The 24,891-nt window shown below is 62.3% G+C and overlaps 3 protein-coding genes across 6 annotated transcripts; all 3 read right to left on the bottom strand.

Moving 5' to 3' along the window:
* Window positions 1-675: 675 nt before the first annotated feature.
* OTUB1 (OTU deubiquitinase, ubiquitin aldehyde binding 1) lies at window positions 676-9,918 on the bottom strand. The gene is made up of 7 exons (XM_085215402.1): window positions 9,764-9,918; window positions 8,011-8,072; window positions 7,824-7,922; window positions 6,388-6,506; window positions 6,205-6,289; window positions 4,321-4,515; window positions 676-1,299 (listed from the first exon to the last, which is right to left on the bottom strand). The coding sequence occupies exons 1-7, from the start codon at window positions 9,816-9,818 to the stop codon at window positions 1,102-1,104; spliced, it is 813 nt and encodes a 270-aa protein (XP_085071528.1). The 5' UTR covers window positions 9,819-9,918; the 3' UTR covers window positions 676-1,101.
* Window positions 9,919-10,310: 392 nt separating this feature from the next.
* On the bottom strand, window positions 10,311-10,919 carry COX8A (cytochrome c oxidase subunit 8A). Its single transcript, XM_085215407.1, has 2 exons — window positions 10,590-10,919; window positions 10,311-10,518 (listed from the first exon to the last, which is right to left on the bottom strand). Exons 1-2 carry the CDS (start codon window positions 10,902-10,904, stop codon window positions 10,423-10,425), a joined length of 411 nt encoding a protein of 136 aa, XP_085071533.1. The 5' UTR covers window positions 10,905-10,919; the 3' UTR covers window positions 10,311-10,422.
* A 42-nt stretch (window positions 10,920-10,961) lies between these two features.
* NAA40 (N-alpha-acetyltransferase 40, NatD catalytic subunit) lies at window positions 10,962-18,521 on the bottom strand. 4 transcript variants are annotated; one of them, XM_085215406.1, is made up of 9 exons: window positions 18,363-18,521; window positions 15,828-15,923; window positions 15,610-15,662; window positions 14,491-14,586; window positions 14,224-14,403; window positions 13,206-13,289; window positions 13,002-13,079; window positions 12,875-12,916; window positions 11,202-11,370 (listed from the first exon to the last, which is right to left on the bottom strand). In XM_085215406.1, the coding sequence occupies exons 1-8, from the start codon at window positions 18,366-18,368 to the stop codon at window positions 12,901-12,903; spliced, it is 609 nt and encodes a 202-aa protein (XP_085071532.1). In that variant the 5' UTR covers window positions 18,369-18,521; the 3' UTR covers window positions 11,202-11,370; window positions 12,875-12,900. The 4 variants fall into 4 exon arrangements, with proteins under 4 accessions (XP_085071529.1, XP_085071530.1, XP_085071531.1 ...); XM_085215403.1 differs by lacking the exon at window positions 12,875-12,916 and having other exon boundaries at window positions 10,962-11,370; XM_085215404.1 differs by lacking the exon at window positions 12,875-12,916 and having other exon boundaries at window positions 10,962-11,370; window positions 14,224-14,382; window positions 18,363-18,520.
* Window positions 18,522-24,891: the final 6,370 nt, after the last annotated feature.

Genomic DNA, 24,891 nt, shown 5'->3' with positions numbered 1-24,891 from the left:
CGGATATTCCCATCCATCCCCGCGGCGCCGAGCATCCCTGGGCGGGGGGAGGGGAGGGGGGGAGGCTGAAGGGAATGGGGGCTCCGAGGGTGGTGGGGGGGGGGGGGGGTCGTCTAAGTGTGTGGGGGGGGGGGCGGTCGTTACCGGGCCGGGGCCGGGCGGAGCGGTGCGGGGCCGCTGCTGGCGGCGGCGGCGGCGGCGGCTGCGGGCGTGGGAGGGCGGCGGGCGGGGAGGGGGCGGTGCCGGGAGCCGGGGGGGCGGAGGGGGGGGGGGGCTGCACCGGGGTTTGCACGGGGGTTTGCACGGGGGTTTGCACAAGGACCGGCGGACGAGCTGTGCACAGAGCTTGCACGAGGCATCTTTGGGAGGGGGGGGGGGGAAGGGGGGTCCAACGGGGCTTGCACGGAATGGGGGCACATTGTGGCCCCCCCCCACCCCCCACGGGGCAGTTTTGGCGATGCGGGGGGCATCGGGGGTCCCGGGAAGCAGCAGCACACGTGCAAGAGCCGTGCACGAGTGTGCAGGATGCGAGTTCACAGCGGGATTTTGCACGAGGACGCCTTGCACGAGGACGACGTCTTGCACTGGGTCCCAACTGCCTCCCCCTGCCCCAATTCCCCCCCCCTCCAGCCCAAGCAATGCACCCCCTCCAATAAACGCGTGCACAAGTGGGGGTGGGGGGGCCACACCTTTATTTGGAACTGAGGGGGAGGGAGGATGCACAAGGGCCGTGCGAGGGTGCACGGGGACTCGTGCAAGGCCCCGCAGGGCTCGTGCAAGGCCACGGTGAGGCTGCTCGAGACCCTGGGGGGCTGTGCAAGGCCCGACAGGGACCTGCAGGACTTGTGCAAGGCCACGCACGGCCGTGCAAAGGCCCGTGAGACTCGTGCGAGGACCTTGTGGAGCCACAGCAAGCCGCGCAGAACCCCGCAGGCCTCGTGCAAGACCCGCTGAAGCCGCGCACAGCCCCACGGGACTCGTGTGAGGCCCTCGTGCGAGAGCCTCGTGAGACCACGGGGGACCGCGCACGGCCCCGCTGGCCTGGTGCAAAGCCCCGCGGAGCCCTTTGGGGACCCGTGCGAGGCCGTGCGAGCGGCGCGGTCACTTGTAGAGGATGTCGTAGTGGCCGGGGCGGTAGAGGAGGCAGACGCGGGGTTGTGAGCCCTCGGGGAACACGTGGGGGTTGGTGGCACCGCCCTCGCCCCGGTCCATGTATTCCACCAACACCGGCACCTGCAGCGCCCGCGCCAGCGCGATGATGTGGATGTGGTCGCTCTCCTTGCACATGGGCTCCACCTCCTGCCGGGGAGAAGAAGGGCTGTGCACCAGAGGCGTGCGAGGCGGCGGGGGGCACCACGCGCAGCGGTGAAGCTGTTTTGGGGAGCGGGGAACTGGGCGAGGGGACGTGCAAGGAGAAGGCGGGGGGTGCGCGGGGGAGTGGAAGGCTCGGCAGAGGCGTGGCGGGCGTGCAAGGGACGGTTAAGGCCGTGCGGTGGCGTTCAGTCGTGCAAGGGGCGCTCGTGGGCAGTGTGAAACTGTGCGGGGTGGTGGAAGTGGTGCTCTGGGCCGTGCAAGCTCTGTTCGAGCACAGGCAAAAGTCCCGTGAGAGCACGCACAAGGCTGTCGGAGGCGTGCAAGGCCCTTGTGAGCGTGCACAAGCCCCCGTGCAAGCCCCCCTGCCCCCCTGAAAGTGTACGTAAGCCCCGTGCAAGGCCCTCCCAGCCCCTTGTGAGTGTGCACAAGCCCCGTGCAAGGCCCTCCCAGCCCTTGTGAGTGTGCACAAGCCCCGTGCAAGGCCCTCCCAGCCGCTTGTGAGCGTGCACAAGCCCGTGCAAGGCCCTCCCAGCCGCTTGTGAGCGTGCACAAGCCCCGTGCAAGGCCCTCCCAGCCCCTTGTGAGCGTGCACAAGCCCCCGTGCAAGCCCCCCTGCCCCCCCCAACCCTCCTGAAAGTGTACGTAAGCCCCGTGCAAGGCCCTCCCAGCCCCTTGTGAGTGTGCACAAGCCCCGTGCAAGGCCCTCCCAGCCCCTTGTGAGTGTGCACAAGCCCCGTGCAAGGCCCTCCCAGCCGCTTGTGAGCGTGCACAAGCCCCGTGCAAGGCCCTCCCAGCCCCTTGTGAGTGTGCACAAGCCCCGTGCAAGGCCCTCCCAGCCCCTTGTGAGTGTGCACAAGCCCCCGTGCAAGCCCCCCTGCCCCCCCAACCCTCCTGAAAGTGTACGTAAGCCCCGTGCAAGGCCCTCCCAGCCGCTTGTGAGCGTGCACAAGCCCCATGCAAGGCCCTCCCAGCCCCTTGTGAGTGTGCACAAGCCCCGTGCAAGGCCCTCCCAGCCGCTTGTGAGCGTGCACAAGCCCCGTGCAAGGCCCCCCGGCCCCCCCAAACCCCCTGAAAGTGTATGTAAGCCCCGTGCAAGGCCCTCCCAGCCCCTTGTGAGTGTGCACAAGCCCCGTGCAAGGCCCTCCCAGCCGCTTGTGAGCATGCACAAGCCCCGTGCAAGGCCCTCCCAGCCCCTTGTGAGTGTGCACAAGCCCCGTGCAAGGCCCCCCGGCCCCCCCAAACCCCCTGAAAGTGTATGTAAGCCCCGTGCAAGGCCCTCCCAGCCCCTTGTGAGTGTGCACAAGCTTTGTGCAAGGCCCCCCTGGCCCCCCCAACCCCCCTGAAAGTGTACGTAAGCCCCGTGCAAGGCCCTCCCAGCCGCTTGTGAGCGTGTGCACGAGCCCCGTGCAAGGCCCCCAGGCCCCCTGTGAGTGCACATGAGTCCCATGCAAAGCCCCCTGCCCTTCTATGAGTGCACAGGAGCCCCGTACAAAGCCCCCAACCCCCTGTGAGTGCACACGAGCCCCGTGCAAAGCCCCCTGCCCTTCTATGATTGCACACGAGCCCCGTGCAAGGCCCCCTGTGAGTGCACACAAGCCCCGTGCAAAGCTCCCTACCCTTCTATGAGTGCACATGAGCCCCGTGCAAAGCCCCTACCCCTCTATGAGTGCACACGAGCCCCGTGCAAGGCCCCCTGTGAGTGCACACAAGCCCCGTGCAAAGCCCCCTGCCCTTCTATGAGTGCACACGAGCCCCGTGCAAGGCCCCCAGGCCCCCTGTGAGTGCACACGAGCCCCGTGCAAAGCCCCCTGCCCTTCTATGAGTGCACAGGAGCCCCATGCAAAGCCCCCAGGCCCCCTGTGAGTGCACACGAGCCCCGTGCAAAGCCCCCTGCCCTTCTATGAGTGCACACGAGCCCCGTGCAAAGCCCCCTACCCTTCTACGAGTGCACACGAGCCCCGTGCAAAGCCCCCTGCCCTTCTACGAGTGCACACGAGCCCCGTGCAAAGCCCCCTGCCCTTCTACGAGTGCACACGAGCCCCATGCAAGGCCCCCAGGCCCCCTGTGAGTGCACACGAGCCCCGTGCAAGGCCCCCTGCCCCTCTATGAGTGCACACGAGCCCCGTGCAAGGCCCCCAGGCCCCCTGTGAGTGCACACGAGCCCCGTGCAAAGCCCCCTGCCCTTCTACGAGTGCACACGAGCCCCATGCAAGGCCCCAGGCCCCCTGTGAGTGCACACGAGCCCCGTGCAAAGCCCCTGCCCCTCTATGAGTGCACACGAGCCCCGTGCAAAGCCCCCTGCCCTTCTACGAGTGCACACGAGCCCCGTGCAAAGCCCCCTACCCTTCTACGAGTGCACACGAGCCCCGTGCAAAGCCCCCTGCCCTTCTACGAGTGCACACGAGCCCCGTGCAAAGCCCCCTGCCCTTCTACGAGTGCACACGAGCCCCGTGCAAAGCCCCCTACCCTTCTACGAGTGCACACGAGCCCCGTGCAAAGCCCCCTGCCCTTCTACGAGTGCACACGAGCCCCGTGCAAAGCCCCCTACCCTTCTACGAGTGCACACGAGCCCCGTGCAAGGCCCCCAGGCCCCCTTTGAGTGCACACAAGCCCCGTGCAAGGCCCCCTGCCCCTCTATGAGTGCACAGGAGCCCCGTGCAAGGCCCCCAGGCCCCTCGTGAGTGCACACGAGCCCCGTGCAAGGCCCCCAGGCCCCTTTGAGTGCACACAAGCCCCGTGCAAGGCCCCTGCCCCTCTATGAGTGCACAGGAGCCCCGTGCAAGGCCCCCAGGCCCCCTGTGAGTGCACACGAGCCCCGTGCAAGGCCCCCAGGCCCCCTGTGAGTGCACACGAGCCCCGTGCAAGGCCCCCAGGCCCCCTTTGAGTGCACACAAGCCCCGTGCAAGGCCCCCTGCCCCTCTATGAGTGCACAGGAGCCCCGTGCAAGGCCCCCAGGCCCCCTGTGAGTGCACACGAGCCCCGTGCAAGGCCCCCCCCCGCCCCCACCTGCTGGCAGAACTCCTTGATGCTGCGCCCGCCCTCCAGGAACTGCTCGAAGAAGCGGCGGTGGCGTTGGAGGCAGCCTGAGGTGAGCAGGCGGAGGTAAACCACCAGGTAGTCTGAGGTGCTGGGCTCGTTGAAGGCTGCCAGCAGCTCCGGCAGCGGCACGCCGCGCTCCACACGTTCAATCAGCTCCATGAACTGCGGGGGGGGATCGCCAGAGGGGGGGTCATGGGGTTATATATGGGCTCACACGTCGGGCCGGGGGGTCCTGCGTGGGTGACACGCACCGTCATGGGGTCACACACATCGTTATGGGGTCATAGACATCGCTCTGGTGTCACACGTGTCACCATAGGGTCATACATGGGGTTGCGTGTGTCACCATGGGGTCACACGTATCACCATGGGGTCATACATGGGGTTGCGTGTGTCACCATGGGGTCACACGTATCACCATGGGGTCATACATGGGGTTGCATGGGTCACCATGGGGTCACACGTATCACCATGGGGTCATACATGAGGTGGCATGGGTCACCATGGGGTCACACGTGTCACCATGGGGTCATATATGGGGTTACACGTGTCATCATGGGGTCACACGTGTCACCATGGGGTTACACGTGTCACCATGGGGTCATACATGGGGTTACACGTGTCACCATGGGGTCATACATGGGGTTACATGTGTCACCATGGGGTCACACGTGTCACCATGGGGTCATATATGGGGTTGCATGGGTCACCATGGGGTCACACGTGTCACCATGGGGTCATATATGGGGTTACACGTGTCATCATGGGGTCACACGTGTCACCATGGGGTTACACGTGTCACCATGGGGTCATACATGGGGTTGCATGTGTCACCATGGGGTCACACGTGTCACCATGGGGTCATATATGGGGTTACACGTGTCACCATGGGGCCACACGTGTCACCATGGGGTCACACGTGTCACCATGGGGTCATACATGGGGTTGCATGTGTCACCATGGGGTCACACATGTCACCATGGGGTCATACATGGGGTTACATGTGTCACCATGGGGTCACACGTGTCACCATGGGGTCATACATGAGGTGGCATGTGTCACCATGGGGTCACACGTGTCACCATGGGGTCATACATAGGGTTACATGTGTCACCATGGAGTCACACATGTCACCATGGGGTCATATACTAGGTCACATGTGTCACCATGGGGTCATACATGGGGTTACACATGTCACCATGGGGTCACATGTGTCACCATGGGGTCACATGTGTCACCATGGGGTCATACATGGGGTCACATGTGTCACCATGGGGTCATACATGCGGTTACATGTGTCACCATGGGGTCACACGTGTCATCATGGGGTCATACATGGGTTACATGTGTCACCATGGGGTCATACGTGGGTTACACATGTCGTTGTGGGGTCACAAGGGGGGGGGACCATGGGGTCACGTGGGGCTGTGTGGGTTCACACACGTGGCTGTGGGGTCCTGCATGGCTCACACACACAGTCATGGGGTCACACGCGTGGTTGTGGGGTCATACACGTCACCGGCGGGTCACGCGGGTCACCACGCGGTCACACACGGGGTTACACGTGCGCCCCACGGGCTCACACGAGGAGCTACATACATCACGCGGTCGTACACGGGATCACGTGTGACGTCACGGCGTCACACGGGGACAACCCACGACAACACACGGACACTACGGGGACACTACAGGGACACTACGGGGACACTACGGGGACACTACGGGGACACTACGGGGACACTACGGGGACACTACGGGGACACTACAGGACACCCCCCGAGTGGGGCCACAGCACTGCCACGCATCCCCCCACCCCACAACCCCCAGCGACCCCCCCCCCGATGTCCCCACCGTGTTGTGGAAGTCCTCGATCGTGAACTCGGTGAAGCCCTGGGCCACCAACTCGTCCTTGCTGCGCGCCGAGATCTCCTTGAAGCTGTGGGACGCAGGGGTGACACCCAGCTCCGGGGACACGGGCGGGGGGCTTCGGGGGGTGGGGGACGTGGGGGGGGGGGGGGGGACAGCAGCACCCACCGCTGCAGCTCCTGGCTGTCCTCCAGCAGCGCCTCCAGGTGAGCGAAGCCAAAGGCTCGGTAGAAGCAGTTCCCGTCCGGTCGCGTTTTGCGGATGTAGGAATACTTTTGCAGGAGGTCCTGGGGACAGTTGGGGACCCAAAAGGGATGTGAGGGGACAGAGGGGACGTTGGGGGACGTGGGAGTGCTGGGGGTGCGGCGGGGGTACGGTAAAGGGTGGGTCAGAGGGGTGTGGGGACATCAAGGGGACGCCAAGGGTGTGGAAAAGGGGATGTGGGGACATTCAAAGGGATGTGGGGACACAAGGACAGGAAGACACAAGGGGACAGGAGGACACCAAGGGGACAGGGACACGGGGACACAAGGACACCGGGTCACAAGGACATGGAGACACAAGGACAAGGGGACAGAAGGACACGGGGTCAAAGGGACACGAGGACACAAGGACAGGAGGACACCAAGGGGACAGCAGGACACGGGGACACAAGGGGACAGGAGGACACCAAGGGAACATGAGGACACGGGGACAGGAGGACACCAAAAGGGGACACAAGGACACGGGGACAGGAGAACACAGGGACAAGGGGACAGAAGGACACGGGGACAGAAGGACACAGGGACACGGAGACACAGGGACAAGGGGACACGAGGACACAAGGACACGGGGACAGGAGGACACGGAGATAAGAGAACACGGGGACACAAGGACACAAGGACACGAGGACACAAGGACACGGGGATAGGAGTACACAAGGACAAGGGGACAAGAGGACACGGGGACACGAGGACACGGGGACAGGAGGACACAAGGACAAGGGGACAAGAAGACACGGGGACACGAGGACACAAAGACACGGAGACAAGGAACACGGGGACAGGAGGACACGGGGACACGAGGACACGGGGACACAGGAACACAAGGGGACAGGAGGACACCCAAAAAGGACAGGAGGACACCAAGAGGACACAAAGACACCCAAAGGGGACACCAGGACACCCAAGAGGGACACGACGTGCTAAAGGGACATGGGGACATTGAGGGGAAGGGGACGTGAAGAGACCCCAAAGGGGACATAAGGACAGCCTAGAGGACACCAGGACCCCCTGGGGGACGTGAGATCACCCTAAAGAACCGTAGGGACGCTCTGAAGGGGACGTGGGGATTCACTAAAAGGACACAGGGGCAGCTTGGGGACACCAGAACCTCTTGGGGACACCTTAAAGGGCCACGGGGACACCAAGGGGACGCAAGGACTCCTGAAGGGACATGGGGACACCCGAAATGGACACCAGAAACAGCCCGAAGGGACACGGGGACACCGAGGGGACATGGGGACACCCCAAAGGGATAGAAGAGCTGAAAGGGGTGCACACAGGGTTGCGGTGGGGCCACCCCCAGTGCCATACTGGTGTGTACTGGTGCGTACTGGTGCCTACCTTGATCTTCTGCTGGTAGATGTGGTCGTCCTGCGCGTACTCCTTGTACAGCACCGCCAGCTCCAGGCGCTCCGACACCAGCGGGTTCTGCACAGCGATCTGGGAAGGGTGCCGTAATTAACGTGGGGGGGGAGGGGGGTGGTTAATTAATTAGCGAGGGGGTTCATGAACCGGGTGAAACTCTCACCTCCTGCTGGATGCGGTCCTGCTGCGCCATGATGGCTTCGTCGTAGGCTAAGCAGTTCACTCCTGGGGGATGGGGGGGGGGGGATGTGGGGTTAGGGATGCCCCAAAATAGGGGGAGGCCCCAATGGGGGACATATGGGGGAGTTCCGGGGGGCGTTGGTGTCCCACGGGGGGGGTTGGGGGGGTACATCAGACTGCTATGAGGGGTTTTGGGGGGCCGCTGGGAGATTGATGGGGGTCTGCGGGGGATACTGGAGTGCTATGGGAGGTGCTGGGGGGACGTAGGGGGTTTGGGGGGGATATCGGGGCGATATGGGAGGTGCTGGGGGGATGTAGGGTTTTTGGGGGGGATATCGGGGGCTATGGGAGGTGCTGGGGGGATGTAGGGGGTTTGGGGGGGATATCGGGGCGCTATGGGAGGTGCTGTGGGGGACGTAGGGGGTTTGGGGGGGATATCGGGGGGGGGGGGGGGGGGGGGGGGGGGGGGGGGGGGGTGCTAGGGGGGAGGGTGCTGGGGGGGGACGTAGGGGGTTTGGGGGGGATATCGGGGGCTATGGGAGGTGCTGGGGGGATGTAGGGGGTTTGGGGGGATATCGGGGTGCTATGGGAGGTGCTGGGGGGATGTAGGGGGTTTGGGGGGGATATCGGGGCGCTATGGGAGGTGCTGGGGGGATGTAGGGGGTTTGGGGGGGATATCGGGCATGGGAGGTGCTGGGGAGTAGGGGTTTGGGGATATGGGCTATGGGAGTGCTGGGGGGATGTAGGGGGTTTGGGGGGGATATCGGGGTGCTATGGGAGGTGCTGGGGGGAGTAGGGGGTTTGGGGGGGATATCGGGGCGCTATGGGAGGTGCTGGGGGGATGTAGGGGGTTTGGGGGGATATCGGGGGCTATGGGAGGTGCTGGGGGATGTAGGGGGTTTGGGGGGGATATCGGGGGCTATGGGAGGTGCTGGGGGATGTAAGGGGTTTGGGGGGGATATCGGGGCGCTATGGGAGGTGCTGGGGGGACGTAGGGGGTTTGGGGGGGATATCGGGGCCTATGGGAGGTGCTGGGGGGAGTAGGGGGTTTGGGGGGGATATCGGGCTGCTATGGGAGGTGCTGGGGGGATGTAGGGGGTTTGGGGGGATATCGGGGTGCTATGGGAGGTGCTGGGGGGATGTAGGGGGTTTGGGGGGGATATCGGGGCGCTATGGGAGGTGCTGGGGGGATCTTAGGGGAGATTGGGGCCTGCGGGGTATCAGTAGGGAGGGGATGAGGTGCTATTGAGACCCTATAGGGAACAACGGTGAGTTTATGGGGCGCTATGGGGGCCTGGAGAGGCTCCCTATGGGGCTGCGGTGGTTTTATATGGGGCTCTACAGGGCCCTATAGGCCTCTATGAGGGGCTTTGGGGTCTCTGAGGGGTTCTATAGGAAGCTCTGGGGCCTCTACAGGCACTATAGGATCTCCATAAGGGCCCATTTAGGGCTACAGGATCGCTATGCGGGGCCCTATAGAGATTCTGTAGGGCTCCATATGGGGCCGAAAGGTCTCTGCGCGGCTCTACGGTGCGCTGCGGGGTCTCTAAGCGGCCATAGGTTCTCTGCAGCTCCTTGCGGAGCTCGGAGGGTCCCTGCGGGGGTTCCGGACCGTGGGGCCCCCCGGGGCGGATCCGACCGCACAGCGCAGGGCCGGGCCCGGGGGTCCCGCGGCGGAGCTGCGGAGCTCCAGACCGCCGCGGGATTCAGGGCCGAGCCCGGGGCCGCGCCGTTACCGTCCGCATCGGGGCCGAGCGGCTCCGGCTGCTGCTGAGGGACCTCCGCCGCCATCTTCCGCCGCTGCCCCGCCCCGCACTGCTCTTCCGGGGCACCGGCGACTGAGAAGAAGCACTTCCGGGGCAACGGCCGCCCCGCCGGAAGTGATCCATGGGAGATAGAACACGCCCCTAGCAACCGCGGGGATGGGAAACCCCGCCCATAGCAACCAATCCAGCCCCTGGCAACGGCCACGCCCCCTAGCAACAGGGAGAGTCCTTAGAGACGGGCTGGGATCCTGGCAAGGGGAAACGCCCCTAGCAACAGGAAACGCCCCTAGCAACCAGCCCGGCCCATAGCAACAGGAAACGCCCCCAGCAACGCGAAACGTCCCATAGCAACGGGGAAAGTTCCGAGCGACAGGACACGCCCCCTAGCAACCAATCTGACCAATGACCGCCCCTAGCAATGGCGGACGGCCCCCATCAACCGCCGAAGATGCCCCAATCTGCAGTGTGACGTCACATAATGGCGTCAACCCCCCTCAACAACACACAGACGGAAAAATTGGAGGCGGACGCGGCCTAAGCGGCCTTTATTGGGGAGGGGGCGGCCGTAGGCGCCAGGTCCGGGAGAAGAGGTCCGTGGCGGCGTTGGTCCCAGAGCGACGGGTGAGGACTCACTCCCGCTTCTTGTAGTCCTCGAGGTGCGCCAGGACCCACGCGGCGGGGCCCAGGCAGGTGACAAACATGGCGAGTAGGCCCACGACGCTCTCCTGCGGGCACAGCGGCATCAGAACCCTTTCTCCAAGGTCACCCCCCTCCCCGAGCCGGCCCCAGAACTCACCGCGGTGCCCACGGGGTGCTCGGGCGGTCCCGACACGATCCCGCGCGGGGCCGGACCGGGCCGGACGGCGGAGCGGAAAAGAGACCGGGCGAAGCGTCCGACGATCGGCATGGCAGCAACGACCTGAGCGAGGCGGAAGTGCAGCCGCACTTCCGGCGGAAGGAGAGAGGTGGGAATAGGAAAAGATGTTGCGCCGCTATTGGTTGATAGGAACCACACCCCCAAAGCGCTAATTGGGGCAGAGCCCTGGGGGCCACGCCCCCTCAGCGCAAGCCGCGCCCCCTTCCGCCCGGAGGGCCGGGCGCCGCAGTGCATGCCGGGAGGTTTCTTTCATTACTCGGAGCTGCGCGCGGGGGATGCCGGGAAACGTAGTCCGATAGCACAAACTCAACAGCTTTTATTTGTAACATAGAAACCAGAGCGGCCAAAACCGAGAAAAACGGGCAAAATCCTTTTTGAAATCCCAAAGTGAGAGCCCCAGCCCAAGGCACGTGGGCGGAGGGGCGCTAAGGGTCACCCTATGACGGTGAATGCTACCCGAAGGCCCCCAGAACACGGAGGTGACAAACGGGGGAGAGCAGCCAGGCTGGCTGAGCCAGGTTTGGGTGAAGATACGGTGGGTGGGGGCGTAGGGGGGGCTCAGTGGCAGCAGGTGCCGCAGTGCCCACCAGCAGGGAGTTGGTGACCGTCGCCGAATTTCGTCCTCCGGCTCAGGACCTCATAGGAGCAGTCGTCCCCGCAGCAGCCTGAGACACTGGGCGAGGAATCGTCGATGTCAAACCTGGAGGAGAGGATCCAGGAGGTCAGCAGAGGGTCTGCGTCGCCCTCCTGGGCAGCTTCAGGTACGGGGGGGGGAAAGGGGGGGGGGGTGGAGGTGGGGGAGTTCTGATGGAGGGAGTGAAGCGCTCGCGCGAGATCAGAGGGGCAAAAACACCGAAGGGGGGGTAAAACCTGAGGCCACGGGGTGAAATGAGGGCTCAAAGATCCCTAGAAGGGGTTAAAAAGCAGCTGGAAGGGGGAAAAAGGGGCTTAAAATCAACCTCCGTAACGTCAAAACTGAAGGAGGCTCGGGGAAAAAAAAAAACTCAAAAGGAAAAAAAAATAAATGGGGAGCTAAAAAGAGGAATAAAAAACCTGAAGCCCCCAGAAAAAGAAACAAAAAACAACAAAACCAACATGAAGTAATAAAACGGCTCCCAAAAGTGGCCCTGGAAGCACCCGGAAGAGATGGAAAGCCTCACACAAAGGGTTGCAGCCAGTTTGGGCCAAAGCACCTCAGCAGAGAGGGGCAAAAAGCACCAACAAAGGCAGTAAAATCTGCAAAAGCGGCCTTTAGAACCAAAAAAATACCCCAGAAGAGCAAAGAGCTCAGAAACATCACTAAAAAAAGGGAGAAAGAAAACAAAAGGCTGAAAAATCTCACCAAAAAGGGGCAAAAAAAAGAAAAACGACAACAGAAGAAAATCCTTCACCAAAAGCGCCCTTCAAAACTCCCTGAGAAGAATTAAAAGCCCTCAAAACAGCTAAAATTCCTGCAAAAATAGGCGAAAAATAAACAGCAAAAGGTTGAAGACCTTCCCTAGAAAAGGCTTTAAAAAAAAAAATCCGTAAAAAAGGGTTAAAAAGAGAAAAATACAAACAATTCAAGGCTAAAAAAAAAAAATCTTCATAGAAAGCCATGCTTGGAACCACAGAAAAGAGCTGAAAGCCGCTAAAAAGAAACCCCTAAAAACCCCACCAGAAATGGGCCAAAATCCCTCACTGCCCGAAAAAGTGGGAAAAAAAAAAAAAAAAAAAAAAGTGGAAAAAAAAAAAGGTGAAAAAAAAAAAAGTGGAAAAAAAAAAAAGTGGGAAAAAAAAAAAAGGGGAAAAAAAAAAAAAGGTGAAAAAAAAAAAGTGAAAAAAAAAAAGGTGGAAAAAAAAAAGTGAAAAAAAAAGTGGGAAAAAAAAAAGTGGAAAAAAAAAAGTGGGAAAAAAAAAGTGGGAAAAAATAGCGGAAAAAAAAAAGAGCAGAAAAAGTGGAAAAAAAAGTGGAAAAAAAAGTGGAAAAAAAAGTGGAAAAAAAAGTGGAAAAAAAAGTGGAAAAAAAAGTGGAAAAAAAAGTGGAAAAAAAAGTGGAAAAAAAAGTGGAAAAAAAAGTGGAAAAAAAGTGGAAAAAAAAGTGGAAAAAAAAAAAAAGTGGAAAAAAAAAGTGGAAAAAAAAAAAAAAAAAAATGGATGGACCAGTCCTAAAAAGCCCCAAATCTGCCTCAAAACCGCAGCAGGGGGGGCCCCCACGCACCCACCTCTCTTGGCTGCCGGCCCCGCGCCCTCACGTCGCCAGCGCGCTGCAAGACAGACGTGGGGACACCACGTTACGGGAAGGGGAAAACGGGGCGAAAAGCGGCGCTTTTGGGGTTCAGCGGCGCTTACTGCAGAGCTTCTCGGAAGAACTGATAGGCGCCGTGGTTGTGCTTGAAGACCGTCAGCATCACTTTCTTCATCTGCGTGCTGCGAGGGCGGGCAGAGGGATGGACGGCGACGAGAGGCGACGAAAAAAAAGCCGTTTTCAGCCCCAAAACCAGCGCCCCCAAAACCAGCCGCTCCCGCCCCAAAACGAACCCCGTCCGTCCTTACCTGTTGGCCACCAGCTGGAGGATCTGCAGGAGGAATTTACCCAGCCCTTTCCGCCGCACCCAGCTCTCCAGCTGCACTTCGTAGCTGCGGGGAACAACCCGGTTTTGGGGTGAAAACGCCTCGTTTTGGGCGGGGAACAACCCGGTTTTGGGGTGAAAACGCCTCGTTTTGGGCGGGGAACAACCCGGTTTTGGGGTGAAAACGCCTCGTTTTGGGCGGGGAACAACCCGGTTTTGGGGTGAAAACGCCTCGTTTTGGGCGGGGAACAACCCGGTTTTGGGGTGAAAACGCCTCGTTTTGGGCGGGGAACAACCCGGTTTTGGGGTGAAAACGCCTCGTTTTGGGCGGGGAACAACCCGGTTTTGGGGTGAAAACGCCTCGTTTTGGGCGGGGAACAACCCGGTTTTGGGGTGAAAACGCCTCGTTTTGGGCGGGGAACAACCCGGTTTTGGGGTGAAAACGCCTCGTTTTGGGCGGGGAACAACCCGGTTTTGGGGTGAAAACGCCTCGTTTTGGGCGGGGAACAACCCGGTTTGGGGTGAAAACGCCTCGTTTGGGCGGGGAACAACCCGGTTTTGGGGGGAAAACGCCTCGTTTTGGGCGGGGAACAACCCGGTTTTGGGGTGAAAACGCCTCGTTTTGGGCGGGGAACAACCCGGTTTTGGGGTGAAAACGCCTCGTTTTGGGCGGGGAACAACCCGGTTTTGGGGTGAAAACGCCTCGTTTTGGGCGGGGAACAACCCGGTTTTGGGGTGAAAACGCCTCGTTTTGGGCGGGGAACAACCCGGTTTTGGGGTGAAAACGCCTCGTTTTGGGCGGGGAACAACCCGGTTTTGGGGTGAAAACGCCTCGTTTTGGGCGGGACACCCGGTTTGGGGTGAAAACGCCTCGTTTTGGGCGGGGAACAACCCGGTTTTGGGGTGAAAACGCCTCGTTTTGGGCGGGGAACAACCCGGTTTTGGGGTGAAAACGCCTCGTTTTGGGCGACGTGGAGCCCCTCCGGCCCAGCTCCCCCTACCAGTACAGGACTTCGTCTCCGCACTCGACGTCGAAGCGGAAGTGGGAGAAGGCAACGGGGCGGGCGCCGGGTTCGCGCGCGATGAGGAACCAGGCGCGTTCGTCCGTCAGCTCGTCCCGCTTCTCCCGGTCCTTCCAGCCCCATTCGCTCTGCTCATACCTGCAGGGAGACCGCGGGGCCCTGAGGTGGCCGTCCTCAAGTTTTGTTGTTGTTGTTGTCGTTGTTGGTTTTTTTGGGGTGAAAGCTGCAGGTTTCGGGTGCGCTTACAGAGCCTGCATGTTGGTTTTGGTCAGCTCGAAGGCCCAGTCGATCGTGGCTCGCTCCAGGCTGGCGACGCGTTTGCATTCGATGGAGACGTTGAGGCTGGGGGAGGAGGGAGAAGGTTGGAGCTGGGGGGGCGCTGGGAAGAAACCGGGGGGGGTTTAAGAGGTCTGAGGGCCACTGGGGAGGGGGATGGGGGGGGATGTGTGGGGGGGGGATGGGGGGCGAGGGATGAGTGGGGGGGGGGATGGGGGGGCGAGGGATGAGTGGGGGGGAGGATGGGGGGGGGGCGAGGGATGAGTCGGGGGGGGATGAGTGGGGGGGGATGGGGGGCGGAGGGATGATGGTCGGGGGGGAAGGGATGATGGGGGGGGGTGGTGGGGGGGGGCGAGGGATGAGTCGGGGGGGGACGGGGGGTCGAGGGATGAGTCGGGGGGGGAGGGGGCGGGGGGATGAGTCGGGGGGGGATGAGTGGGGATGGGGGCGGAGTGAGTGGGTGGGGGTCGGGGGGGGGACGTGAATGGGTGGGGGTCGGGGGGGGGGACGTGAATGGGTGGGGGTCGGGGGGGGGGACGTGAATGGGTGGGGGTCGGGGGAGGGGGGGGGGAGGGGAGTGGGTGGGGGGTGGGGGGGGGGAGTGAATGGGTGGGGGTGGGGGGGGGGGGGGGGAGGGGGTGGGAGGGGAGTGAATGGGTGGGGGTGGGGGGGGAGGGGACGTGAATGGGTGGGGGTCGGGGGGGGGGGACGTGAATGGGTGGGGGTGGGGGGGGGTGTGGTGGGGGGGGGACGTGATTGGGTGGGGGGGGGGGTGAGGGGGGGGCGGATGGGTGGGGGGGGGGCGTGAATGGGTGGGGGGGGGGTGAATGGGTGGGGGGGGGACGTGAATGGGTGGGGGGGGGACGTGAATGGGTGGGGGGGGGACGTGAATGGGTGGGGGGGACGTGAATGGGTGGGGGGGGGGACGTGAGTGGGTGGGGGGGGGACGTGAATGGGTGGTGAACACTGGGAAGCAACTGGGGGGGGGGGGGGGGGGGATTAGAAGGGCTTAAAGGGGGCTGGGGGGAGGGGATCAGGAGGCAACTGGGAGCCACTGGGAGGGAACTGGAGCGGTTTGAGGGCGCTCACCCGTTACGATCGTATTTCTTGAACACCGGAAAGGCTTGGAGGGGATCTTCCAGCTGCAGCAGAGGAAAGAAAGCAAAGAGCCGCCCCAGAAACAGGGGGGGGGGGGGGGGGGGGAAGCAAGAGTGGCCCACGCAGCCGCAGTGGGGGTCCCACCCCCAAACCCCCCCCCCTCCCTCCCTCCCCCGTTTTCGCCCAGTTTTCACCCCAAGGACGCTTACCTTGTTGGCAGCCTCCACCTTGGCGCAGACAGCAGCCATGGCTGCGCGCTCCTCCAGGCGCTTCTGCTTCTTCTCCTTCGCTTTGCTCGACTTCCTCTGAGCAAAAAGAAGAAAAAAAGGGAAAAGTTCGTTAAAGCCGCGCTTTATGAGGCCGAGGAACTGGAATTCCCTCCAACGTACGGCGATCTGCCTCCACGGCCGGCTTGGTGCTGAGCCCAGGCTCACAGAGCTCCACACACGGCCCCATAACTGCCCCCAAATAACCCCATAACTGCCCCACAAACCCCCAGACCCCATAACCACCCCAAATAACCCCATAACCACCCCAAATAACCCCATAACCACCCCAAATAACCCCCAGACCCCATAACTGCCCCAAATAACCCCATAACCGCCCCCCAAACCCCCAGACCCTATAACCACCCCAAATAACCCCATAACTGCCCCACAAACACCCAGACCCCATAACTGCCCCCAAATAACCCCATAACTGCCCCCCAAACCCCTAGACCCCATAATTACCCCAAATAAGCCCATAACCGCCCCCAAATAACCCCATAACCACCCCAAATAACCCCATAACCACCCCAAATAACCCCATAACCACCCCAAATAACCCCCAGACCCCATAACCACCCCAAATAACCCCATAACCGCCCCACAAACCCCCAGACCCCATAATTACCCCAAATAAGCCCATAACCGCCCCAAAGGACCCCATAACCTCCACACAGGACCCCATAACCGCCCCCAAACTCCCGACCTCCACACAGGACCCCATAACTGCCCCCAAATAACCCCATAACCACCCCACAAACCCCCAGACCCCATAATTACCCCAAATAACCCCAAAACTGCCCCCCAAACCCCCAGACCCCATAACCACCCCAAATAATCCCATAACCGCCCCCCAAACCCCCAGACCCCATAACCACCCCAAATAATTCCATAACCACTCCCCAAACCCCCAGACCCCATAACCACCCCAAACACACCCATAACCGCCCCCAAAGGACCCCATAACCTCCACACAGGACCCCATAACTGCCCCCAAATAACTTCATAAGCACCCCCCAAACCCCCAAACCCCATAACCACCCCAAATAACCCCAAAACTGCCCCCCAAAGGACCCCAAACCTCCACACCGGGCCCATAACCACCCCAAATAACCCCATAACCGCCCCCCAAACCCCCAGACCCCATAACCACCCCAAATAACCCCATAACCGCCCCCAAACCCCCAGACCCCATAACCACACCCAAATAACCCCATAACCGCCCCACAAACCCCTAGACCCCATAATTACCCCAAATAAGCCCATAACCGCCCCCAAAGGACCCCATAACCGCCCCCCAAACCCCCAGACCTCCAGAGCCCCATAACCACCCCAAATAACTCCATAACCGCCCCCTAAACCCCAGACCCCATAACCACCCCCAAATAACCCCATAACCGCCCCACAAACCCCCAGACCCCATAACCACCCCAAACAATCCCATAACCGCCCCCAAAGGACCCCATAACCTCCACACAGGACCCCATAACTGCCCCCAAATAACTTCATAAGCACCCCCCAAACCCCCAGACCCCATAACCACCCCCAAATAACCCCATAACCGCCCCCCAAACCCCCAGACCCCATAACCACCCCCAAATAACCCCATAACCGCCCCCAAAGCCCCAGACCCCATAACCACCCCAAATAATCCCATAACCGCCCCCCAAACCCCCAGACCCCATAACCACCCCAAACAACCCCATAGCCGCCCCCAAAGGACCCCATAACCTCCACACAGGACCCCATAACTGCCCCCAAATAACTTCATAAGCACCCCCCAAACCCCCAGACCCCATAACCACCCCAAATAACCCCAAAACTGCCCCCCAAAGGACCCCAAACCTCCACACCGGGCCCATAACCACCCCAAATAACCCCATAACCGCCCCACAAACCCCAGACCCCATAACCACCCCAAATAACCCCATAACCGCCCCCCAAACCCCCAGACCCCATAACCACCCCAAACAACCCCATAACCGCCCCCAAAGGACCCCATAACCTCCACACAGGACCCCATAACTGCCCCCAAATAACTTCATAAGCACCCCCCAAACCCCAGACCCCATAACCACCCCAAATATACCCCAATAACCACCCCCCAAACCCCCAGACCCCATAACCACCCCAAATAATCCCATAACCGCCCCGCAAACCCCAGACCCCACAACCACCCAAATAACCCCAAAACTGCCCCCCAAAGGACCCCAAACCTCCCCAGGACCCCATAACCGCCCCCCAAAGGCCCCATTTGTTCCCATTTACCCCAAAAGGCCCTAAAGCGCTCAGTTCATCCCAAAGCCTCCCGGTCCCCCACAGACGCCCCAAACGCCCTCAGAAGGCCCACGCTGCCCCAACTCCCCCCCCAAGGCCCCAATTCCCCCCCTCGAAGCCCCCGACCCCTCGCAGCCCCCCCAGATCCTCTCGGAAAAGGCCCCAAATCCCTCAAAGCCCCTTTAAAACCGCCCCCCTCACCCCCATGGCGGCAGCTCCTCACGGCGCGGGGGCGCGCGGCCCACTGCGAGAGCGCCGCCGGGAGCGCGGCCTTTATATATGGGAGGGGGCGGGGAGGGGGGGAAGCGACCCAGCGGCCAGCCGGGCGCACTGCGCCTGCGCAAATTATCGCCCCGCCCATCCGCGCCGGCGGGATGAGGCGAGTGTGACGTCATGGCCGCGCACATGCGCCGTGCGGGGCGCGTGGCGGCGGCGTCGGGCGCGAAGGCAGGCGGGCGCTGATTGGCTGAGAGCGCGGAGGGCGGGAAGGCGGCGCGGCCACGCCCTTCGCTGTGGAGAGCCGAGCTGCGGTCCGCCCCACAGCGCGAGTTTGCCCCATAGCCGCCCTATAGCCGCCCCATAGCTGCCCCGTGGTGGTAGAGGGATCCATGCCCCCTGCTCCTACTTCGCCCCATAGCGGTGAGTGAGGAGAAACGGGGTAGGGGAGGGGCAGCCCCTCGTGGTGGTTCTGAGGGGTTTGGGATGAGGGAGCGAGCTCTGTGGGATTCCCTCGGCCCTAAAGCAGCTCCATGGGCCCCCTAAGTGTCCCATATGGGCCCCTAGATGCCCTGTATGGCCCCCTAACTGCCCTATGTGGGCCTACCTAACTGCTCTATACAGTCCCCTAGCTGCTCTATATGGCCCCATCTGCCCTCTATGGGCCCCCTAACTGCCCTATATGGGCCCGTAGCTGTTTTATATGGACTCCTAACTGCCCTCTATGGGCTCCTAACTGCCCTATGGGCCCCTAGCTCCTCTATATGGGCCCCAACTGCTTTCTATGGGCCCCAGCTGCTCTATATGGCCCCCATGCCCCTAGCTGCTCTATATGGTCCCTCATCAGCCCTCTATGGCCCTCTGACTGCCCTCTATGGCTCCCCTAACTGCTGTATATGGCCCCCTAGCTGCCCCCTATGGCCCCCATCTGCCCTCTATGGGCCCCTAGCTGCTCTATCTGGGCCCCAATCAGCCCAATGGGCCCCCTAGCTGCCCTCTATGGGCCCCTAACTGCCCTATGGGCCCCATCAGCCCATGGCCCCCTAGCTGCCCTATAGGTCCCTACAGGTCCTTATGGGTCCCTGTGTCTCCTATAGGTCCCTATGGGTCCCTATGGGTTTCTATGGGTCGTTATATCTCCCACAGGCCTCTAAGGGTCCTATGAGTGCCCAGGTTTCCTATAGATCCTAAAGGTCCCTAGGTCCCTACAGGTCCTTATGGGTCCTGTGTCTCCTATAGGTCCCTATGGCTCTCTATGGATTTTTATGGGTCGTTATATCTCCCATAGATCTTTTAGGGTCCTATGAGTGCCCAGGTTTCCTACAGATCCCTATAGGTCCCTATAGGTCCCTATGGGTCTCCATAGGTTCCTATGTTTGCTTTAGGTCTCTATTGACTCCATAGGTCCCTATGGATCCTATGGGTCCCTGTGGATCTCTGTGGATCCCTGTGCCTCCTACAGGTCTCTGTGGGTCCCATGAGTCCTTATGTCTCCTGCAGGTTCCTGTGGGTCCCTATGCGTCTCTGTGGGTCCCTGTGTGTCCTATAGATTCCTATGGGCCCTATGAGTCTCCAAGTTTCCTATAGATCTCTACAGATCTCTACAGATCCTTTTAGGTTCCTATGGGTCTCCATGGGTTCCTATGTCTGCTTTAGGTCTCTATTGGTCCCATAGGTCCCCATGGATCCCTATGGGTCCCCATGGGTCTCTGTGGATCCCTGTGTCTCCTGTAGGTCCCTATGGGTCCCATGGGTCCTTATGTCTCCTGTGGGGCCCTATGGGTCCCTATGGGTCCTATGATCTGTGCAGGGCAGTAAAGCAATTCTACTTCTTATCTTTTACCCTCCACGCCGGGTGGGGCCGCTGTGCTGTCCTGGGGGGGTCCCGGATATGGGGCGGGGGGGGGGGAAATGGAGGGGGTACTGAAAGGAAGGGGAAGGGCGGGGGCACCGGGGAGGGGGGGGTGGGGGGGGAAGAGAAGTGGGGGAGGGGGGGGGGGGAAGTGCGGCCTCTTCAATTGCAACGCTGCTGTGGGGACAGAGCGGTGTCCCCCCCCCAAAAAAAACATAGGACCCCCCCAAAGCTGAGCGCTGCGGAACCCCGTGGTGCTGAGGTAGGACACTGGTGCCCCCCCTTGCACAATTGGGACCCCCCCCATTTCCCCTCCCATAGGGACCCCCTGTGTGCCCCCCCCCCCCCAAATAAACGGGTTGAAAAGCGGCTGTGCGGAAAAGGGAGTGGGGGAGGGAAGGTTGCTTTGCACGAGGGTTTTGCACAAGGAAGGGTTGTGCATCGGGAGGGCTTTGCACACGCGGTTGACAGCGGGGGGGGCGTGCATGGGGGCTTTGAACGGCATTTTTCACGCGTGGGGTGGCTTTGCACGTGGGTTTTGCACAAGGAGTGTGTGCTACACGGGGAGGTCACAACGGCGCTGCAGAATGCGTTTGCACGGGGACGGCGCGGCTGGGCTTTGCACAAGTGTTTTTGCACAAGGAAGGCTGTGCGCGGCTTGGTTTTGCACAAGTGTTCTGCACGAGGGCTGTGCGCTACTTGCTTTGCACGAGGATTGTGCGTTGGTGTCGCACCGCGGTGTTTTGCACGAGGAGGGGGGGGGCGTTTCGCAAGGTTTGCGTAGCGCGGGTGTTGCACGAGTGTGTTGCACTGGGGTTGCACATCTCATTTGCACGCACAGGGGTTTTGCACAAAGTCCTTTGCACGACGATCCTGCGGTGCGTTTTGCACGAGGGCTTTGCACGGTGGGCCTTTGCACGGGGGTTGTGCACGGCGGGCTTTGCACCAGGGCGTTGCATTGGGGGGGGGCTTTGCACAAGGGTTGCTTTGCACGGGGGTGCATGGGGGGGGGGGGTGCACGAGGAAAGGGGGGGGATCCGGATACGGGCCGGAAGTTGGGGGAGAAGCGGAGGTGGGTCTGGGGGGGGGGGGGGGGGACACAGGATGTGTGAGGTTACGAGGGGTCACGAGGGTGGCAGCGATCTTTGGGGGGGGGGGGGGGGGATCTCGGGGTGGGGGGTGTGGGGGGGGCACACGGGACCCCCGCCCCCCCCCCCACTTCCCGTGCGCACTTTGTGGTGCGTTTCAGGATGGTGGGGGGTGGGCGGCGCTTCCTGTCTGCCCGGAAACCGCCGGCGTCAGCCAGGCCCCGCCCCCCCCCCCGGCCCCATAGTGACCCCCCCCAGCCCCAGAGGACCTCCCCCACCCCATAGATCCTTCAACGGCCCCATAATGCCCCCCCTTACCCCATAGACCCCCTCCCCAAAAAGGACCCCGCTCCTCAAGCCCTGTAAGTCCTCTCTCACCCCCCCCCTCGCCCCCACATCCCTCCAGCCCCATAGGGCCTCCTTCACCCCATAGGGGCCTCCTTCATCCCATAGCCCTCCTCACCTGCCCCATAGAGACCCTCCACCCCTACAGGGCTCTCCCTCCCCCAGAAGAAGCCCCTCCTTGGCTTCATAGCCCCCTCCATACTTCCTCCCTCCCCCGACCCCTGAGATCCCCCCACGTTTGGTTCCCCCCCGGATTTGGGGCTCTGCCCCCCCCCCTTCCCCCGATAAAATGGGTGGGGGGTTGGAGGTGGATCAATGGGGGGGGTCAGGTTGGGGGCAGCCCCAATTTGGGTACTGGGGATCAAAGGAATGGGGAGGGGGGGGAGGTCGGGACATGAGGGACCCCCCCTGTTCCCCCCCACTCAGGTTTCGTCGCCCCCGAAGGACAGCAGCGACCGCAGCCCCCCTGCCCCTCCTCCCCCCCATTCACTGCGTTCCCCTCATTGATGCCGCCCCGAGGGGAGGGGGGCGTGGGAAAAAGGGGCGGAGCCTCCGCCCGCGCGGGAGAGACGTCTCAGCCAATCGAAGAGAAGGAGCGGTTCCCACGATTCCATTGATAAAAAAGGGCGAAGAAAATACTTTCCCTAGAAGGACTCCCCGGGGGGGGGAGGGAGGAATTGTTTAATTGGGGGGGGGGCCCAAAGAGGATCATTGTGATTGGGGGTGGGATCCCAAGGGGCTCAGTGTAATTTTGGAGGGGGGGGGGTGGAGGGAGGTTCATAGAAGTGAGAGGGGTTCATTGTAATTTTGTAGTGGGGGGCGTCCCGAAGCCGGGGGGGGGGGTCATGCAATCCGACGATCTCTTCCTCCGCAAAATGCGGGGGGGTCCCTCCCACAGCCGCCCCCCCACAACCCTCCAACGTAGCAGCAGTGAGGCCACTTTGGGGACCCCCCCCTCCCCCCGCGCTCGCACCCACAGCCACGAGGAAACCTTCCCGGGGGGGGCGGGCGGCCCCCGCCGCTTCCGAGACCCTTTGGTGCTGTTGGGTTTAGGGGGGGGGGCGGCGGGGGGGGATCCCGAGGTTTTTCCCCGCCCCCCCTGGCCCCATTTCGTGGCTCATTACGACGTTCAGAGCATCGTATTCGATCCTTTCGAAACCCCCCCGGACCCCCCCGGCACTTCGGGAGCTTCGGCCGCTCATTTGGACCCTCCCCCCGAATCGGGAGACCCCCCCGAATTCGGGACCCCCCCCCAAACCCATCCCGATGCCGGGGACGCGTTGGTGCTGAGCTGCCCCCGATTCGTATGTGAGGTGGGGGGGGAAAAGGAGGAGGGGTTGGGGACCCCCCCCCGCGATGAGCCCCCCGGCCTCGGCCACGTCCCCAATGCGGCGGTGGCGGTCCTGGAGGAGCCCCCCCCCGGGGAGAGACCCCCCCACGCCATCGAACACTGCGATGGGGGGGCCGGGTTCTACCGCAAGTACTTCTATGGGAAAGGTGAGGGGGGGGCAGAAGGGGCGGGGGGAGTCGTGGGGGGGGGAAGGGGACTGTAGGGGTGTGGGGGGGGCATTGTGTGCATGGGGGGGCTGTAGGGGTGTGGGGGGGCATTGTGTGTTTGGGGGGGCAACTGTAAGTTTGGGGGGGCTGTAGGGGTGTGGGGGGGCATTGTGTGTATGGGGGGGCAACTGTAAGTTTGGGGGGGCACTGTGTGTATGGGGGGGCTGTAGGGGTGTGGGGGGGCATTGTGTGTATGGGGGGACATTGATTGGTTGGAGGGGACAATGGATGGGTGGGGGGGGACACTGTGGGTGGGGGGGGCCGTTGTGTAGGGACATTGGGGGCATTGTGTGGATGTGGGGGGGGCACATTGTGGATGGGGGGAGGACAGTGGGGGGGGGCGATGTGGGGACATTGTGTGGGTGTGGGGGGGGGGAGAGGCACTGTGTGGGTCCTGATGGGGTGGGACATGGGGACATTGGTGGGGGGAGACATGGGGGGGGTCGTCGGTGACCTCTGACCCCCAGTGCCCCCCCCCCCCACATTTAGAGCACCTGAACTTCCTGGGGGAAGACGAGCGCTGGGGTCCCATGGCCGTGTCTGTGCGGCGTGAGGAGCGCGGGCTGAGGGTCCTGCATCGAGTCATCGTGAGAACCGGGCAGGTGGGGGGCAAGGAATAATGGGGGGGGGGCTAAAAATGGGGGGGGCACGTCCTGCATCGAGTCATCGTGAGAACCGGGCAGGTGGGGGCAAGGAATAATGGGGGGGGGGGGCTACAAATGGGGGGGGCACGTCCTGCATTGAGTCATCGTGAGAACTGGGCAGGTGGGGGGCAAGGAATAATGGGGGGGGGGCTACAAATGGGGGGGGCACGTCCTGCATTGAGTCATCGTGAGAACCGGGCAGGTGGGGGGCAAGGAATAATGGGGGGGGGGGGATAAAAATGGGGGGGGGGCACGTCCTGCATTGAGTCATCGTGAGAACCGGGCAGGTGGGGGCAAGGAATAATGGGGGGGGGGCTACAAATGGGGGGGGGCACGTCCTGCATTGAGTCGTCGTGAGAACCGGGCAGGTGGGGGGCAAGGAATAATGGGGGGGGGATAAAAATGGGGGGGGCACGTCCTGCATCGAGTCATCGTGAGAACCGGGCAGGTGGGGGGATTTATTGGGGGGAGCAATGGGGGCTGAGGGGGGGTCCCAGGGGGTATAGAAGGGTTGTATGGGGTTGGGGTGGGGGATGGGGTGGGCAATGTGTGTGGGAGGTCGGGGGGGAATGTGGGGGGGGGCAACGTATGGAGGAAGCAATGTGGGGGGGGGAGGGTAATGTGGGGGGGGCAATGTGTGGAAGGAGGGTCGGGGGGGGGCAATGAATGGGAGGGGGGTAAGGAAGGGAGGTTCATAGAAGTGAGGGGGGGGGGCAATGTATGAGAAGGTGCCCCTCCCGCTTTTGTGCCTCCCCCATTTTGTAACTGCCCCCCCTGTCTGGAACCCCGTCCTCTCTTGGCCCCCCCCCCCTTCTGAGACCCCCCCGTGTGCCCCCCTCCCATTTTATGCCCCCTCCCCCCCCCGTAGCTGCGTGCCCTGCGTGGCTCAGTGCTGGAGGAGGCGCTGCCCCCCCACGTCCGCCCCCCCGGATCCAGGGCCGGGGTCCCCCCCCGCCGCCTCCTGGAGCTGCTGCTGCCCGGGGGGGGGACGCAGGCGCTGCGTTTGGCCGACCCCTCCCCCGCCGTGC

The sequence above is a fragment of the Meleagris gallopavo genome, unplaced genomic scaffold (genome assembly GCF_905368555.1).
Source record: "Meleagris gallopavo unplaced genomic scaffold, MGAL_WU_HG_1.1 scaffold_28, whole genome shotgun sequence".
NCBI classification, from domain to species: domain Eukaryota; kingdom Metazoa; phylum Chordata; class Aves; order Galliformes; family Phasianidae; genus Meleagris; species Meleagris gallopavo.
This window is presented reverse-complemented; position numbering and strand designations above follow the sequence as displayed.